Here is a 20,171-nt window from a genome sequence, read left to right as displayed (position 1 = left end):
CCTGGGGCACTATCTGGTGCGCACAACACACATGCAGTGGTACGTCAGGTGGATGTAGGAACTCCTGAGAAGCGGATGGTGGCCCAACCCCAGAGACTAGCCGCTGTCCAGAGGGTCTCAGGCTTCCGGAATGGGTGGTCCCATCAATATTGGGGATGCAGGCGCAGAGCCGGGGACTACATGAGGGACTGTCAGCAATGATATATAACGCCTGCAGGTGCAGTTGGAGGAGTCCAACTGCTTGCAGGGGCAGGAGGCAGTGCCAGCCAAGCGTGCTACCCAGGCTAACACCGCAAGGGTAGCGCACGTGGTGGAGACCTTGGATCAGGAGGTCCAAGGCCTGGAGCACAATGTTCGGGCAGTGGACGGGGTACAGAGCAGGGCCACAAGCAACCATGCATCAGGGCCACACGGACATTGCTGCGCAGCTCCAGAGCATGGCCCAGTCACGATAGAACATGCCGGCAGGCGTGCGGAGCAATTGCTTAGCGTTGGCTGACCTGAACCAGACACAGAGGAGCAGGCCCAGTCCGAGGGTGGGTGGTGGGAGGCCTCTGATGTGGGGCATGGGTGCTGGAGATGGGCTCGGGCCAGGGTCCCCAGGGTAGTTGAATGCCACCCCCGGTGTCGTCCCTGGAGGCGGCAGGGGACAGGCTAGATATGTGGGGGTGCCACGTGGTAGGCCTACCCAGTGCATGATCCACCACCGCACACCTTGGTTTGTTCCATTGCAAATAACCCCTCTTCGCCACAAGGCTATCAATAAAAACTAAAGCATAAGTTAGGGGGAAAAAGTATTTAACCAAAAGGTGGTTACAATACAGTCTTCTACCGAATCACAGAATTTACAGTGCAGGAGGAGGTCATTCGGCCCATCGAGTCTGCACCTGCCCTTGGAAAGAGCACCCTACTTAAGCCCACGCCTGCACCCAGTAATCCCACCTAACCTTTTGGACACTAAAGGACAATTTATCATGGCCAATCCACTTAACCTGCACATCTTTGGACTGTGGGAGGAAAGTGGAGCACCTGGAGGAAACCCACGCAGACACTGGGAGGAAGTGCAAACTCCACACAGATAGATATCGCTGAAGCAAATCCACAGATCATTTTAAAGAGGAATTTGTTAAAGCAAGATTATTAAATGAAATGAAATGAAATGAAAATCGCTTATTGTCACGAGTAGGCTTCAATGAAGTTACTGTGAAAAGCCCCTAGTCGCCACATTCCGGCGCCTGTTCGGGGAGGCTGGTACGGGAATCGAACCGTGCTGCTGGCCTGCTTGGTCTGCTTTAAAAGCTAGCGATTTAGCCCAGTGAGCAAGCACTAGAGTGGAACTAGACTAGATGGAAACAAACAGCAGCACTGAAGGAAAGATATGGGTCAAATAGCACTTTACAATGGTATGACATTCTAAGCTTCAACGGTTAGCACAAGAAAATGGAATACCAGGAAATAGGCAATGCCTTCAACAGAGGAGCTCAGCATATTGGAATGTAGAAGGGCAGGAAATAAAAACAGGAAAACAACATATAGACAGAGCACAAATGCATTTTGTCCTGTGAACATATTTGCTGATATTGTCCAAGCTAACAAACCAAGGTAACAAAGCATTTTCCTAAACACAGAATTAAGGTTCACTGCAACAGTAAGTTAATCATTCAGAACTTTAGGATATCTCAAAGCACTTCATAGCCAGTTACATACTTTTGAAGAAGAGTGACTGTTGAAATGTGGGAGTCAATTTGCATATGGCAAGATCCAACAAATAGCAAGTGATAATCAGATGATCTGATTTTAGATGTGAGGGAAGGGAAAAGTAATAATAATAATAATCGCTTATTGTCACAGGTAGGCCTCAATGAAGTTACTGTGAAAAGCCCCTAGTCGTCACATTTCAGTGCCTGTTTGGGGAGGCTGGTACGGGAATTGAACCTGCGTTGCTGGCCTTGTTCTGCATTACAAGCCAGCTGTTTAGCCCACTGTGTTAAACCAGCCCCTTATTAACAAGGAGAACTCCCATGTCATTCCTTGATATAATGCCTTTGGATCTTTTATGTCCACCTGACAGGGCAGACAGGCCTTCAATTTAATATATCAAAAGGATGGTATCTTCGGCACTGCAGCAGTCAAATGACAGGCCAGATTGTGTACTCAAGTCTGTGTAGTGAGCCTTGAACCCAAAGCTATATAATTTAAAGAGTTTAACTGTAGAAATTAGGGCGTCAAGATGACACAATCACAGCCTATCTATTGTGAAGGTTGGGGCTAAAGTTTCAACTAATGATGGTCATAAGCAAGAAAATGCAAACTTTACTCACGCTTAAAGCATGGCTTCGGAGATGCTCAAGTCTGGTGAATCTTTTTCCACAGGTCTCGCATGGGTACGGCCGCTCTCCAGTGTGTGAGCGCATGTGTCGTTTTAAGATTCCTTTCTGTTTAGCTGTGTAGGTGCAAAACGGGCACTTGTAGATCTTTTTTGGCACAATTATTCCATTCCCTAGAAAGAAAAACCATCAGTGTTAAAGCATGGACTGGCTCAGGCGAACCATTTGGGGAGGGGGGAGTGGGGTGGCAGCATGGAGATTAAAAATCTATAAATTTGACAGGATTTTATTTAGAAAGCATCCATAAGAATAAATCTCCATATGGGACAATGCAATGCCCAGTTCACCCAAGAATATTGTACAATATGACAGTAATAACCCCAAAATCCAAATACAGTTTTGAATCTTAGTTAAGTCTCCGTAGAATCTTAATGAAGTGCTACTGAAAATTTAGACAATATTAATTTCAATTTGCGCTTTTTGCTACATATTTTAAGGATGTTCTTGAATTAACCCACACAACACAATTACATAAGCATGTTGGCAACCGCACTTATGCAACAAAATATTTTACTTTAAATTACCCCTCCCAGTTAAATTTCTTGCTCCACTCCTCTCCCAAAAGCATTGATTTGTCTGCTGAAGCACAATTCTAAAGATGCCAGTAACTTAGCTCAAATGGACATTATTCATGTGACAGTCTCAATGTAAAGGACAACAGACCATTCCGAGACCAGAGCATCAATTATTAAAGTTCAAACTGGTGATCATCCAAAACTGGGCAGCACAGTAGCATAGTGGTTAGCATCAATGCTTCACAGCTCCAGGGTCCCAGGTTCGGTTCCCGGCTGGGTCACTGTCTGTGCGGAGTCTGCACGTCCTCCCCGTGTGTGCGTGGGTTTCCTCCGGGTGCTCCGGTTTCCTCCCACAGTCCAAAGATGTGCGGGTTAGGTGGATTGGCCATGCTAAATTGCCCGTAGTGTCCTAAAAAGTAAGGTTAAGGGGGAGTTGTTGGGTTACGGGTATAGGGTGGATACGTGAGTTTGAGGAGGGTGATCATTGCTCGGCACAACATCGAGGGCCGAAGGGCCTGTTCTGTGCTGTACTGTTCTAAATTCTAAAACTACACCGTTTTCTAGCACGTCATTCAAGACAGCACGGCCATTTTCCAACCCCCTGTAACCTGTAGTGCAACTATAATGGCTTCGTGTTACCCCTATGGAGTTTGCCTAATTCCATATAGGCTAGAGATCAAACCTCCATCATTTGTTGCACGTCCCTAATTGCCCTCGAACCACATGGAATTTCCAGAGGGCAGGTAAGAGTCAATTACATTGCTGCGGATCTGGAATGTAGGCCACACGTGAGTGAATCATACTTAATTCACATTTCATGGGGTACGATTCAATCCCGGGTCCCCAGAGCATTTCCCTGGGTCTCTGGAATACTAGTCGAGTGACAATACCACACCACTATTGCTTCCCATGTTTACATTACTCATTGCATAAACTTGCTGAATCATGAGAAGCATATTATTTAGTTGTGGGTTATACATGGGGTAAAAGCACTTGACTATATAGACTACATTACAGATTTCATTCCTAGTTTTTGCCAGGTTAGTTAACCTGCACCAGGGAGAAGCCAAAAGTAACAACTAGCAACAGCCCTACTGATAGGAAAGAAGGGAAAGAAGGAAAGAAGGGGAGGGCAGATCAGGGTACCAGCTTCTGGATATTATCCAGTGCCTCCTCCTGCAGGAAAATACAGTCTCCTCACCATCCCACTGCAGACTATCGCCTGGCAATAGTGACATTCGATGGTTCACATTTGAAGAATTGGAAGTTGCTGGAGGGCTACCAATTGCAGTGGGTGGCAATACATTTTTAGAAGAAAGGTTAGAGTAACATACATCAAATGTAGAATCACCAATGGCACAGCTCTGCAGATTAAGGAATGGAACACACACACACACTCTCTATGGACCAAACATTTTATCTTCCCCTTCAATGTACCAAGCAAAGATCCAACAACAGTTGTTTCTTTGCACTGCACCTGCATAATCCCATGTTAAATATCTGGTGAAAAACATGTGCTGGTAATCTCAGATCTGTAACCTGGAATTTGCTTACTGCAGTCACTAAGAAGGTCTGAAATAGCTTTACAAGGATTTCTTGCACAACCTTTGATGAATGAATCTCACCATCAAAAGCTCTTCTAATAATCAAAAGGACAAAGCAAGCGATCACTGAATGTGGATGGAAAATAGAAGAGGGAATCTATAAATAAATCCGGGAGATAGGCAAGGAGTAAACAGAAAAAATGAATGACTTCCTAAAGTGTGTGCCTACAATGGAAGGGACATTGCTAAATCTAGGTACGAGTGACAAATTAGCAATTTTAATGAAATGCAGTAAGCCTAATAGGATACTTTTTAAGGTCCCATTAAAAAGTGGAAATATCAGTATTAAAGTAGGAACGCCAAATTAGAATTGATTTTACAAAAAACAAGAAGGAATAACCTAGCAGAGGTTTGGGAAATTATCACACAACTGGAGAAGAAAAATGGCATTTTAAGAACTGCAAAGATGCAGTATAAACATACAGCATTACAAAAAGGAGACTAGTTCAGGTTTCCCAATTCAATGGATAAGAATTGTTAGAAACAAGCTAGAAATGAAGAAGAAGGTAAATGGAGCCAGTAGGAATGATAATAATAAAAATGGTTATAAGCGACTGAATGGTTACTCATGCAATGAATAATCGAAGAGAATCGTAAAAATCAAACCAGAAAATATTCTTGAAGTACATTGGTGAAAAGAGAATCGTTAGAAGATAAGCTCCCTGCTAAGAAAGGATGGTGTGTTAGCAAGAGGGTATATGAAAATTGGCAGGGATACTTAATGAGAACTTTAGAAATAGGATATTGGGGAGAAGATAAATCATGAAATTAAACGTCAGAATAAATTAGAACCATTGAATCATGCAGCACAGTAGGAGATCATTCAGGTCATGTCTGTGGCAGCTCTTTCAAAGAGAGCTATCCAATTAGTTACACTCCTATGTTCTTTCCCCATAGCCCAGCAAATATTCCATTATATATCCTATTTCCCTTCGAAGGTAACTATTTAATCTACTTTCATCACCCTTTCAGGCAGCACATTCTAACTCGCAATGTAAAAAACAATTCCCATTTCCTCCCCTCAGTATTTTGCCAATCACCTTAAATCTGTCTCCTTTGGTTGTTGAGCCTCCCCCAATGGAAATAGTTCCTCTCCGTTTAATTCCTCAGTGTATTAAACACCGCTATTAAATCTCCCATTAGCCTTCTCTGCCCAAAGGCAGAGCAACCCTTCTCCGTATATAACTGCATTAATTTCAGCCCGGTGCCTTTCTGGGAAATCACCTCTGCACCATCTCCAAGGCTTTGACATCATTCCCAAATTGTGGTGCCCAAAGTTGGACATCATACTCCAGCTGAGGCCTAACCAGCGATTTATGAAGGTTTACCAGACATTTTGTTTTGTATTCTATTCATAAAACCCAGGATTCTGTATTTTTTTTTTAAAACAGCCCTTTCAACTTACTTTTCCTGCCACGTTCAAAGACTTGCGCATGTCTCTCTGTTCCTGCACCCCCTTTAAAATTGTACCAGTGAGTTGATACTTCCTCTCCTAGTTCTTCCTTCCAAAAAGTATCACTTCAAACTTCTAATCAGAGAATCATACTACACAGGAAAAGGCCATTCACCCTGCCATACACATTTCTCTGCATTAAATTTCATCTGCCACCTGAATGCCTATTTCTGTCTGAAATGTACTCTTATGTTTACTACATTTACAAGCTTCACGTCATCTGTAAACTTTGAAACCATGCCCCCATACACAAGTCCCGATTATCAATTAATTATGTGATACCAAAAGCAAAACATTGCAGATGTTGGAAATTTTATATAAAATCAGAAAATGCTGGAAATATTCAACAGGTCTGGCAACATCCATGGAGAGAGAAACAGAGTTAATGCTTCAAGCACGAGATCTTTCCGCAGAACACATGATAATTTCCTCCTTTAGAATCTGATGAAAGGTCAGAGGCCTGAAACATTAACTCTGCTCCTCGCTCCACAGATACTGCCAGACCCGCTGAATATTCTCAGCGTTTTCTGGTCTTATATTGCTAATTATATATTAAGGCAGGGTTTTTCAAAGTGCGGGTCATGACCCGCGGGTGGGTGTTGGGAGGGTGGTAGCATTCCCGTGGTGGTCCCAATTGCAGAGGTGCCCAACAGCCACTACAAGCATTTTTATTGAGAATGCCAATCGCTGCTGCCTTTTAAATAAGAACAAAACGAGGCTGTGTGCATAAAACAAGAAGAAATACCATAAATGGCAGCAGTGAGCAGGTCACACACCCTGAACGCACAGTTGACGTCAAGTGCCCTGCAGGTATGTACTTTTGACACCAAAATCACAGAGGAGAGCTTCATCCATTTTCTAGCTACTAGAAAGCAAGGCAAAAGGACTGTGAAGATGAATCCTTTTGTTACAAGAAAGAGACGGAGAGAGAAACAAATAGGCCGAGTACCTTCAGGCCAGGATCTTATATCTGAAACTGCTGGAGAGAGCTTCCTCAGGAGAGTCCAGGGGAGGATAGAGCAGGGCTAGTGTTAGCCCTGAACAGAGTTCCAGGGCCTCTGGTTACCAGCCTACAAAGAAGAAACTTAACTTGGGAACAAAAGGAGTATAAAGATGATTTCCTGAGTTATGGTTTTGTCAATTGTGCCAATGCAAATAAGGTTGTGGGTTAATTGCAGGGAGGTACTGGCAAATGAGGGGAGAAGTTTCAGAATTTGAAAGACAACTGGTGAGTGAAAAATTCCTTTTGAAGTTGAAACCCTAGAGTCAATTATGAACTTACAGCTGACTCCAAATGAAAAGACTACGCTGTTATACCTGACCTGTGATAACACATTAAAAACATGCCAAAAGCCCGTGAGGCTGCCCGCATTCGTGAATAACATCTCCCACACGTATCTAGTACTGACTAAAACAAGCATTGCTTTGCTATTGTCCTTCACAACGACCTACGTGTGTGAGGTAGGACTTTCCAGTTATCACAAGGATGAAGTTTGCACCTGGTATGCGCATTGCCCTCTCCCCCCTGTAAATCTAATTTGAGCGAGATTGTGAAAACAAAGCAGGCTCACCTTTCGCATAGTGAACGTGCCATGTGTCGCAAAGGTCAGCCAGCATGGGTCGCAAAGGTCGATTAGCAAAAGTGGGTCACGGGAAAAAAAGTTTGGAAAACACTGAGGGAAGTTAATTCAGTTACAGGAGGACATTACAGAACTAGGGAAAGAAACAGCAGAGCTTAGAAATTAGATTTCCCTAGTGTGTGGATTTTAGCTAGCCAACAGAAGATCGGCCAATGCAATAGCCACTGTCAGGCAGAAAGCAAGTGTAATTACAGGCCACGCAATTTAACTTCTGTGGCAGAGGACATTTTGAAATCTTTAATTAAAGGTCAATTTATTAAATTTCTCGATTAAAATAATTAGAACCAGTCAACATAGAGAGAGGAATCATGTTTGACAAACATGATGTTTCTCACATCCCCAATGAACTAAGTGACAGATGGGAAAAAACAGCAGAAGTGGTATATAAAACTTTCAAGAAGCCTTTAACAAGGTCCCACATTAGACTTTAATGGAGAAGATAATAAAAATCTTTATTAGTGTCACAAATATGCTTACATTAACACTGTAATGAAGTTACTGTGAAAATCCCCTAGTCGCTACACTACAGCATCTGTTTGGGTACACAGAGGGAGAATTCAGAATGTGCAATTCACCTAATAAGCACGTCTTTCAGGACTTTTGTGGGAGGAAACCGGAGCACCCAGAGGAAACCCACGCAGACACGGGCAGAACATGCAGACTCCGCACAGACAGTTGCCCAAGCCAGGAATTGAACCTGGGTCCCTGGCGCTGTGAAACAACAGTGCTAACCATTGTGCTACCGTGTCACCCAATTAAGGGATATTAAATTAAGGAAAGAGTAGCAAACCTGGTTAAAAGTGATCAGAAAGGGGGACAAAGAATAAAATTTAACAGCAGCTTCTGATAGTGGATGAAGGCAGGGAGCCGTGTCCCATAGTTCTATTCTGAGATCACTTTAATTCCCGTAGATCAACGATTTAGACAAGGTAGCCAAACTGCAAAGTAAATCATTCTGAGGAGCAAGGAGGCTGTAAGGGGATATGGATTTGATGGTGAAAAGATCAAATTCAATATCAGTGAGGTGATATTATTCAGTAAAACTCCACCCCCATATTAGAGCAGAGGCTTTAAGGGGTCCTGCGTCATCAAGACATTAAAAAGCAGCACTTCAAGTGGACAGGCAATTTAAAAAATGCTAATGGAAAACTCTGTTACATGGCAAGAAATATAGAATAAAAAAGTCCAAAGTGTAATGGTGAATCTTCATAAAAGCCAATTAAGACCACAGGTGCAGTACTACATAGAACAAACAGTGCAGAAGGGGGCCATTTGGCCCATCGAGTCTGCACCGACCCACTTAAGCCCTCACTTACACCCCATCCCCGTAATCCAATAACCCCTCCTAACCTTTTTTGGTCACTAAGGGCAATTTATAATGGCCAATCCACCTAACCTGCACATCTTTGGACTGTGGGAGGAAACCAGAGCACCCGGAGGACACCCACGCAGACACAGGGAGAACGTGCAGACTCCGCACAGACAGTGACCCAGCAGGGAATCGAACCTGGGACCCTGACACTGTGAAGCTACAGTGCTAATCACTTGTGCTACTGTGCAGTATTTGATTCCACAAGAGGAAGAATGTTGAGGCATTGCAGGGTACAGGTTCATCAGATGCAGTCTAGTATAAGGACATATAAATATAAAGATGTGAAAGGTTGAGTGGTGATAATTTGGATTTGGTACCACATGTAGCCATTGAGGCAAACATTGTAGAAACATTAAAGGGGAAGCTAGATAAGTACCTGACAGAAAGAATTAGAAGAAAAATGTTTACAGGTTAAGATGAGAAGATGGTGGAGAAGGCTCCTGTGGAGCATTATCACAGTTGGGCCAGAGAGGCTGTTTTTATTCTGTAAATATCTATGTAACTAGGGTCATTTTGGATATGGGTGGCCTATACCACCTGATTTAATGGGATGCTTAAAATCATGAAGAGTTGAAACAGCAGACTGCTTCCAATGATTGTGTGATCTAAAATGAGGAGACCAATACATTTAGAGAGCAGGGGAAACTTAAAAAAAAAAACAGCTAGTTTTAAGGCTGTGGAATACAACACCAGAATTAATGACTAAAGCAAGACCACATTAACATTCACGGTAGCATAGTGGTTAGCATCAATGCTTCACAGCTCCAGGGTCCCAGGTTCGATTCCCGGCTGGATCACTGTCTGTGTGGAGTCTGCACGTCCTCCCCGTGTGTGCGTGGGTTTCCTCCGGGTGCTCCGGTTTCCTCCCACAGTCCAAAGATGTGCGGGTTAGGTGGATTGGCCATGCTAAATTGCCCGTAGTGTAAGGTTAATGGGGGGATTGTTGGGTTACGGGGTTACGTGGGTTTAAGTGGGGTGATCATGGCTCGGCACAACATTGAGGGCCGAAGGGCCTGTTCTGTGCTGTACTGTTCTATGTTCTAATAGATTTAACAGGCGGATGAAGGAAAGGGCTGTGGAAACAGGGTGGGCAGATAGATTAGAAATAATCCTTGCTTAGAGGATAAAACCAGCATGCACTGGTTGGCCCAAACATCTTGTGTCTGTTCTAAATTCAATGTCATGATTATAGTGGTTTATTTGATGTCTTTATTAGCAGTTTGATGACAGACAGGGTGTGGATACCAGCTTTCTGGACCGTATAGGTAGTTCCCTGCAACAGCAGCATGACACAAATGTATTGCCAAGTTCTTTTGAGATTGCGAAAACTGGATTAGATAAAATACCTAAAGCCAACAGAGTACAAGAGAAAATATTGAAGTAATTTACAGTTGGGACAACTAGATTTCTGAATGGGGCTGACTGGCAGAGAAACAATCAGCCTTATGATACATGTGGTTTCCGTGTCGATGGCACCAGCTGTCATACTGCATCGATTTAAATATTCTGATGCTTAAAATGATATTCCTAGTGATGCTCTTTAAAAAAAAAAAGAGACTGATACGCAAAACAAGATTTTATATCAATTTATGATCACAAAGTCAAAGGTCTCTCTTGTATTTCTCTGTGCTACAGCAGTAATGTGAAGTCTATTTTTTGGGATTTGATTCTAAAGGTGAAACCCATCTTCTCACCGAAGTGGTCATTATTCATGTGCGAGCCTCAACAAAAGAGAACTGACAAGTTTATTTAATCACAAAAGGCACAACTGAGGACTACCAATGCTCCCAAACAAATACTCAGCATTTTACAGACAGATTCATGCACAGCATGAGGGGGTTCCAAGAAAAAAAAGCCTTGCATTTATCTAGCACCTATCACGATCATCACATATTTCAAAGATCTTTATAAACAATGAAGTCCTGTTCAAATGTAGTCACTGCTGTTTTATATGGAATGCGGCAGCCAATTTGTACAGTAGGCTCCCACAATATGATAATGGCCAGAATTTATTTTTGTGATGTTTGTTAAAGGATAAATATTGGCCAGGACAATTCCCATGCACTTCTTCAAAATAGGGCCATGGAATATTTTACATCCACCAGAGGGCAGATGGGTCTTGGTTTCAACATCTCACATGAAAGAATGCAAGTCCTCAGTACTGGAGCGTCACGCTTGACTTTTGTGCTCAAGTCTTAAGAGTAGGACTCAAGCATGGGACCTTATGATTCAGAGGCAAGGGAGCTATCAACTGAACCATGGCTAACACAAGATCAATTATAGTTATTGTACAACTACCTCAGATAAATTCCACATAGACTACAGGTCAAACATGGGGGCTTTGCTAAGTATCAAGATAATAAAAAGCAATTATTTCCTCTCATATCTCCTAGATTTATATCCTATATAGTACAACTGAATCAATAATAATGGGTTTCTTGCTTGCTTTTGGATTGGTCTATGCTAATGTCCGGTATAGGATTGTAAAATAAGTGGCTAATGAGGTAGATGCATTGGTGTTGATTTTCCAAAATGCATTAGATTCTGGAAAGGTTCCATTCTCACACTGAAAAGTAACAAATATAACCCCTCTATTCAAGAAAGGAGGGAGGCAGAAAACAAGATATTATAGAGAATGAGCTTAACATATGTTTTGGGGAAGGTGTTAGAATCGATCATTAAAATTATAGCTGGGCACTTAAGACCCACTCACGTTAGTTTCTTTCTAAAATTCATTTACAGGATGCGGGCAGTGGTAGCAGGCCAGCATTTATTATCCATTCCCAGTTGCCCTTGAGAAGGTGCTGGTCCGCTGCTTTCTTGAACTACTGCAATCAGAGGTGTAGGTACATGCACAGTGCTGTTAGAGAGGGAGCTCCAGGATTTTGACCCAGCGACAGTGAAGGAGCGCCGTTTTATATTTCCAAGTCAGGATGGCGAGTGCCTTGGAGAGGAACTTCCAGTTGGTGGTCTCCCACGTGTCTGCTGTCCTTGTCTTTCTCGATGGTAGAGGTTGTGGGTTTGGAGGCTGCTGCCTAAGAAGCATTGGCAAGTTCACACGGCTGCTACTGTGCATTGGTGGTAGAGGGGTTGATTGTTTGTTGAAGGGGAACCAATCAAATGGGCTACTTTGTCCTGGATGGTGGCGAGCTTCTTTGTTGGAGCTGCACTCATCCAAGCAAGTGGACAATATTCCATCACACTATTGAATTGTGCCTCGTAGATGGTGGACAGCATTTGTGGAGTCAGGAGAGGACTTACTTGCCACAGGATTCCTAGACGTCAACCTGCTCTTGTAGCCACAATGGCTAGTTCAGTTTAGTTTCTAATCAATGGTGACCCCTCAGGATGTTGATAGTGGGGGATTCAAAGGAGGATATACGATGGCGGTAATATCACTAAATGTCATGGGGCCATCCTCTCTTGTTGGAGATAGTCATTGTCTGAATCTTACTTGCCACTTGACAGCCCATGCCTGGATATTGTCCAGGTCTTGCTGCACTTGGACATGGACTGCTTCAGTATCTGAGGAGTCGCGCATAGTGTCGAACGTTGCACAATCAGCAGTGAATATCCTCACTTCTGACCTTGTGAAAGAAGGAAGTTCCTTGGTGAAGCAGCTGAAAATGGTTGGGCCTAAGACACTACCCGAAGGAGCTCCTACGGTGATGTCATGGAACTAAGATTATTGACCTCCAACAATCACAACCATCAACTTTTGTGCTAGATATCAATACAACAGAAGGTTTCCCCCTAATTCCCACTGACTCTGTTTTGTTACGGCTCTTTAATGCTGTAATCGACTAACTGCTGCCTTGATGCCAAGGGCATTCACCCTCACTTCACCTCTAGAGTTCAACTCTTTTATCCATGTTTGAACCAAGGCCGTAATGAGGCCAGGAGCTGAATGACTCTGGCGGAACCCAAATTGAGCATCAGCGAGCAGATTATTGCCGAGTAAGTGCCGCTTGATATCACTGTTGATAACCCCTTCCACCACTTTACTGATGATCGTGAATAGTCTGATGGGGCAGTAATTGGTTGAGTTAGATTTGTCCTGTTTCTGGAATACAGGACATACCTGGGTAATTTTCCACATTACCTAGTAGATGCCAGCATTGTAGCTGTACTGGAACAGCTTGGCTAGGGTACAGCAAGTTCTGGAGCACAAGCCTTCAGTTCTATTGCCAGAACGTTGTCAGGGCCCGGGCCTTTGCAGTATTTAGTGCCTTCAGTCATTTCTTGAAATCACGTGGAGTAAAGTTGATACACCCCCAAGAATTTCTCTCTCCCCCCCACCATCCTCCCGCAAATTAGAGCACAGGCTGCTGTTTTATTCTCCCACTCTCTCCCCCCCCCCCCCCCCCCACCCCACGGATTTTCCCCATCCCTCCCCAATTCTCAGTAGTAACTTTGCCCTAACTCTCACTACTAATTTTGCCCTAACCATCTGCAGTGGTGAGATTCAAACCTGAATCACAGCATTACCCTGGGTCTCTGGATCACTAGCCCAGCGACAATTCCACTTTACCACTACTTCCTCAGAGCAGTGGGAAGAGCCAGCATGGTTTTATGAAAGGGAAATAATGCTCAACCAATTTACTAGAATTATTTGAAGGAGTAACATGTGCTGTGGACAGAGGAGAGCCTGTAGAAGTATGGCACTTGGATTTCCAGAAAGCATTTGATAAGGTGCCACATCAAAGGTTATTGCAGAAATTAAAAGCTCATGGTGCAGGCAATAACATATTAGCCTGCACTAAAGGCTGGCGAGCAGAAAATGTAGAGTATGCATAAATAGGTGTTTGTCTGATTGGCAGTATGTGATGATGTGATGAGTGGAGTCCTGCAGGGCTCTGTGCTGAGGCCATAACTTTTTACAATTTGCATTAATGATAGACGAGTGGAGCCAAAGAATTATAGCTAAATTCGCAGACGACACAAAGATAGGTAGGAAAGTATGTTGTGAAGACATACAGAGCTTGCAGATGGATATCGATAGGTTGAGCAAGAAGGCAATAATCTGGCAGATGGAGTTTAGGGGCTGGTTTAGCTCATTAGAGGCTGGTTTAGCTCACCAGGCTAAATCGCTGGCTTTGAAAGCAGACCAAGGCAGGCCAGCAGAACGGTTCGATTCCCATACCAGCCTCCATGGACAGGCGCCGGAATGTGGCGACTAGGAGCTTTTCACAGTAACTTGATTGAAGCCTACTGGTGACAATAAGCGATTTTCATTTAATTTCATGGAGTTTAATGTGGGAAAGTGTGAAGTTGTTCACTTTAGCAGGAAGAATAAAAAAAGCAGTGTCACTTAATGCCGAGGTGCAAAGGGGTTTAGGTGTTTTCGTGCATGAGTCACAAAACGTTAGTATGCAGGTGCAGCAGGTAATAAAGAAGACTAATGGAATGTTATCCTTTATTACGAACGCAAAATGCTTCAGTTATACAGGGAAATGGTGAGACCGCATCTAGAGTATGGTGTGCAGTGTTGGTCTCCTTGTTCAAGAATGCAAATCCTTGAGGCGGGTCAAAAGAAGGTTTACTCGATTGATAGCTGGAATGAGAGGGTTATCTTACAAGGATACATAGAAGATAGGAGAAGGAGGAGGCCTTTTGGCCCTTCGGATATGTTAGACAGACTGGGCTTATTTCTACTGGAGTTTAGAAGAATGAGGGGTTACTGAATTGAAGTAGAGAAGATACTGAACAGTATCAGCAAGGTGGACATTGAAAGGATGTTGCCTCTTGTGAGCGAGTCCAGACTAGGGAGGATTTAAAAAAAATTAGGAGTTGCCCTCATAAGACAGAGGTGAGAATTATTTTCACCCAAGAGGGTTGTGTGACTTTGGACCTCTTCTGTCTCAGAGGTAGTGGAAGCAGGATCATTTTATATCTTTAAAATTGGAGGTAGGTAGATTCTAGTTAGGCAATGGATTCAAAAGGTTAATGGGGTAGATGGGGAACGCACAACTCGAACAATTAGATCAGCCATGATCTTATTGAATGACAGGGTAGACTCGAGGGGTTGAGTGGCCTACCCATGCTCCTATTTCATAGGTTTGTATGTTCATATATGCTTAGCAGGGACTAATCAGATACCAGGATCTCAGGAAAGCATGCTAGCAGCTCGAGTCATTGTTTTGTAAGTATACTGACCACAGAACCCAAAGCTCAACTTGATTCTACAAACATATATCTATTAACCCCACATTTTAGTGTGTCTGGTCACTAGTAACTCAAATAAGATTGTTTTTAAGCTTGTCCCAGCTCTAGAGCTAGTTCGTTCATCAGAAACAAACAGGTTACCCACTACTAGATTAAGAAAATATCAAAAATCCACTTGAATTCTCTCGCAAAATGTGGAAGACATGTTCAAGTACAAGAAACATGAAAATGATTGTAAGGAGGACAGAACATTAAAAATAGGAAAACAGCAGGAGTGTAGGCCACACCCATTCCTCTCCCCCCACCCACCCACATACACACAGACACAGACAAAGCTTAGTGTACCATTCATCAAAACCAGGCTATTTTTTTAACCTCAGTTCCACTTCCCCCTAACCCCCACCCTTTGATTCCTCAAGAGTCCAAAAACCTTTCAATCACAGCCTTAAATATACTCAATACTGAGTATCCACAGCTCGCTGCAGAGAATTCAAAAGATTCACAACTCTGAGTGAAAAAACTCCTCCACATCTGCCTCCTAAATGGATAACTCCTTATCCGGAGACTCTGACACCTAGATTTATTTCTGCAGCCAGGAGAAAGAGCCTCTCAGCATTGATCAAGCCTTCTATGAATTTTATACATTAGTGTTTCCCCAGTCTGTACTTTGTTAGGATCAATATTTTAAAAAGGTTAGTTTTAATCACTAACAATTGTTTTAGTTTATCTTAATTTTCCAGAAGTTCAAATTTTTGACATGATTAAATTATTTATTTTCATACCTGCCTTAAGAAAGTAACAATTACAACAGTTAAAATACAGTGCCAGGAGAGAAGTTTACTATTCCAAGACCTGAGCTCAAACACCCTCACTGCACTAATAAAAAAGCTGAACTATAAATTACATTTGCGTTATTTCAAGTTTACCAACAAACCCACTTGAGCATTTAAACAAACATGAATTGATCAGAGAACCTGAAAGGGCTTATAAAGCGGATGTCATTTCCAACAAACCTACTTAAATTTTCTGAAGAGGAAACTAACGAGACAGCCAAGGGACCATCTCTGGATGTTAAATATACATTTGGACTTCCAAAAGGCATTCAACAAGGTTCTTAGCAAGAGGCTATGAAAAAAGGAACAAAATGCCCTCTGGCCTCAGTAGTGAATCAGTTACAGGATAAGAGACAGTGGAAGGCCACTGGGTATATACTCAAATTGACAGGATGTACCCAACGGTGTCCCATTCATATCAACACTGGGACCACAGCTTTTCATGATGTTTAGGATAAAGGAAAGCCATTTATACAAGTTTGTTGATGACCCAAAAATAGATTTAACAATAAATAGAGCGAATGCGAGCAGAAAGTTGCAATAGCACATAAATAAAGCGAGCACTAACAGGAGATACGCTGAGGCCCCGGAGGCAGGGTTATTGAAGGAGCAGCGGCAAGCTACGGATGGAGTTTGGTATGTTGTCTACGGGGAAGGCAGTGGAGCAGCTGAGGATGGCAATATATGAGTATGGAGAGAAGGCCAGCAGAAGGCTTGCACACCAGCCAAGGAAAAGGGAGGCAGCCAGGGAGATAGGTAGAGTGAGTGAAGAATAGAGCTGGGAACAAGTCTTGGACCCCCAGCAGGGGTGAACGGGGCGTTTAAGGAGTTTTACAACCGACTATATGAGTTGGAAGCCCCAGCTGGGGTGGAAGGGCTGAGGTAGTTTCTGGGAGGCCTGGAGTTTCCGAGGATGGGGGAAGGTTGGTGGATGGCCTGGGAGCCCCGATCGGGATTGAAGAAACAGCAGAGGGGCTAGAGACCATGCAGTCGGGTAAGGTCCTGGGACCGGACGGCCACCCAGTGGAATTTTACAAAAAAGTTCTCAGAGATGCTGGGCCCACTGCTGGTGGGGACATTTAATGAGGTGAGGGAACAGGGGGGCTCGTCCCCCGACAATGTCACAGGCCTCGATCTCATTGATCCTGAAGCAGGAGAAGGACCCTGAGCTATGTGGGTCATACAGGCCAATTTCCCTATTGAATGTTGATGCCAAACTGTTGGCTAAAATCTTGGCCTCAAGGATAGAAGATTGTGTCCCAGAGGTGATCGGGGAGGGCCAGACGGGGTTTGTGAAGGGCAGGCAGCTAACGGCAAACGTTAGAAGGCTCTTAAACGTGATCATGATGCCCCCAGAGGGGAGGAAGGTGGAAGTAGTGGTCGCAATGGATGCAGAAAAGGCCTTCGACCGGGTGGAATGGAACCATTTGTGGGAGGTGTTGGGGCGGTTCGGGTTTGGGCAGGACTTTATTGATTGGGTCCGGTTGTTGTACCAGGTACCGCTGGCGAGTGTCCGAATGAATTGGTTGACGTCGGACTATTTTAAATTGCACCGGAGGACTAGGCAGGGATGCCCCCTCTTCCCACTGCTGTTCGCTTTGGCCAAAGAGCCTCTGGCTATGGCGCTAAGATCTTCAAGGGACTGGAAGGGGTTGGTCCGAGGTGTGGGTAGGACACGGGGTCTAGCTATAGACCGACGACCTGCTCCTGTATATTTCCGACCCGTTCGGGGGGGAAGGGAGAGATGAGGATTTTAGGGGAATTTGGCCGGTTTCCGGGGTACAAATTGAATATGGGGAGGAAGCTTTCGTTATTTGGGAATCCAGGTGGCACGGGACTAGGGGCTGTTACATAAACTGAATTTGACCCGGCTAGTGGAACAGATGAAGGATGAAGGAGGACTTTCGAAAGTGGGACATGCTCCCACTGTCACTGGCAGGAAGAGTACAGACCGTGAAAATAATGGTCCTCCCGAGGTTTCTGTTTGTTTTTCAGTGCCTCCCCATCTTTATCCCAAGGGCCTTTTTCAGATGAGTAAACAAAAAGTGATTTTGGGTTTTGTGTGGGCGAGTAAAACCCTGCGAGTGAAGAAAATATTGGTGGAGCGTGGCAGAGAGGAGGGTGGGTCGGCGCTGCCGAACTTTAACCAACTATTTCTGGGCGGCATATACAGCCATGATTCGGAAGTGGGTAGTTGGGGGGGGGGGGGGGGGGGGGGGGGGTATGGGAGCGAGTAGAAGCGGCATCAAGCAAGAACACAAGTTTGGGGGCATTGGTAACGACCCCAATTGGTTCTCACAAGCCCGATACTCCACAGGCCCGGTGATAGTGGCGGCCCTGAGAGTCTTAGGGCAGTGGAGGAAGCATACGAGAGTGGAGGGAGCATCGGTCTGGGCTCCAATCAGCAATAACCATCGGTTTGTAGCGGGAAGGCTGGATGGGGGTTTCGGAGATGGCAGAGAGCAGGGATGGGGGATCTATTTATAGATGGGAGCTTCCCCTGTTTGAAGGATTTCGAGGAGAAATTTGAACTGCCAGCAGGAAATGGATTCAGATATCTGCAGGTAAGGGATTTTCTGCGAAGGCAGGTTTTGACATTTCCGCTCCAACCGCCTCGGGGGATACAGGACAGGGCAGTTTCCAGAATGGCGGCGGGAGTGGGGAAGATTTTGGATATTTATAAAGAACTCATGGAATCGGAGGAAACACACACAGAGGAGCTAAAGTGCAAATGGGAAGATGTGCTGGGGGGGGGGGGGGGGGGGGGGGGGCAGATAGAGGCAGTTCTTTGAGCGGATGCGTTAAGCAGAGTCAACACATCCTCATCATGTGCCAGGCTCAGCCTGATTCAGTTTAAGGTTGTTCACCGGGCACACATGATGGTGGCCCGGATGAGCAAGTTTTTGGGACAGAGGATAGGCGTGCGAGATATGCGGGAGTGCCAGCAAACCATGTCCTTATGTTTTGGGCATGTCCAAAGTTTAGGGGATTTGGGCAGGGATTTATAAATGTCATGTCCACGGTCTTAAAAACAAGGGTGATGCCAAGTCCAGAGGTGGCAGTTTTCGGAGTGTCAGAAGATCCGGGAGTCCAGGGGTGATAGAGGCTGGCGTCTTGGCCTTTGTCTCCTTGGTAACCCAGAGACGGATAATAGAACACACAGTGCAGAAGGAGGCCATCTGGCCCATCGAGTCTGCAGCGACCCACTTAAGCCCTCACTTCTACCCCATCCCCGTAACCCAATAACCCCTCCTAACCTTTTTTTTAAGTCACTAAGGGCAATTTATTGTGGCCAATCCACCTAACCTGCCCGTCTTTGGATTGTGGGAGGAAACCGGAGCACCCAGAAGAAACCCACGCAGACATGGGGAGAACGTGCAAACTCCGCACAAACAGTGACCCAGCAGGGAATCAAACCTGGGACCCTGGCACTGTGAAGCCACAGTGCTATCCACTTGTGCTACCGTGCTGCTGCCTCCATGCTAATGTTAGCGTGGATGGACGCGAAGCCCCCAAATTTAGAGACCTGGCTTAGTGACATGGCTTGTTTTGCAGACTTGAGAAAATAAAGTTCGCCCTAAGGTGAGGTGGGGGTGGAAGTTATATTATTGTTTAGAGGAGGTGGGACTTGTGAGGAAGAGAGGCAGTCTTTGCACTACGTTTATATTTGTACTGTTTACTGTTATTATTATAAAATTATAAATGCCTTAATAAAATGTTTTCCACAAAAAAAGCGAGCGACTTTGTGGTCGATGGAGTTTAATTTGAAAAAATGAGAGATAATTTGGACCCAAGAAAGACAAATTAGACTTTCTAATTCGAGAAGAGGAGAAATTTAGGGGTACAAGTACAGAAGTTACGAACAGACAGGTACAAAAAAAATGAATTTACAAGTTAATGGGATGTTAGCCTTGATCTTGAGAGGGATGGAATGTGAAGGGATGGAATGTGAAGGGGTGGAAGTTATGCGATAGTGGTACAGAGTTCTGGTTAGGTCCATCTGCAGTCAGCTCTGGGCAGCACACCTCAGGAAAGTAATTTTGGCTTTTAGGGGGCATAATGCAGATTTACAAGAATAATGCCAAGGTTAAATAATGGCATAAGATTGCACAAACTAGACTTGCATTCCCTTAAACATTAAAGATTAAGCGGTGAACTGCTTAATATGATTAAAGGAGTTGATAAAAGTAAGAGTGAAGCTA

At 44.3% G+C, this 20,171-nt stretch overlaps 1 protein-coding gene across 3 annotated transcripts in view; it reads right to left on the bottom strand.

Moving 5' to 3' along the window:
- The window catches only part of LOC119967748 (zinc finger and BTB domain-containing protein 8B-like), a 34,796-nt gene that overhangs the window by 10,119 nt on the left and 4,506 nt on the right, over positions 1 to 20,171 (bottom strand). For all 3 annotated transcript variants that reach the window (XR_005461063.1, XM_038800662.1, XM_038800668.1), the window contains exon 3: positions 2,322 to 2,500. Coding sequence is in view for 2 of the 3 variants with exons in the window: in XM_038800662.1 (XP_038656590.1) it covers positions 2,322 to 2,500 (179 nt within the window). In the remaining variant the exon portion in view is untranslated. The remainder of the gene's footprint in view (positions 1 to 2,321; positions 2,501 to 20,171) is intronic.

The sequence above is a fragment of the Scyliorhinus canicula genome, chromosome 1 (genome assembly GCF_902713615.1).
Source record: "Scyliorhinus canicula chromosome 1, sScyCan1.1, whole genome shotgun sequence".
NCBI classification, from domain to species: Eukaryota; Metazoa; Chordata; class Chondrichthyes; order Carcharhiniformes; family Scyliorhinidae; genus Scyliorhinus; species Scyliorhinus canicula.
This window is presented reverse-complemented; position numbering and strand designations above follow the sequence as displayed.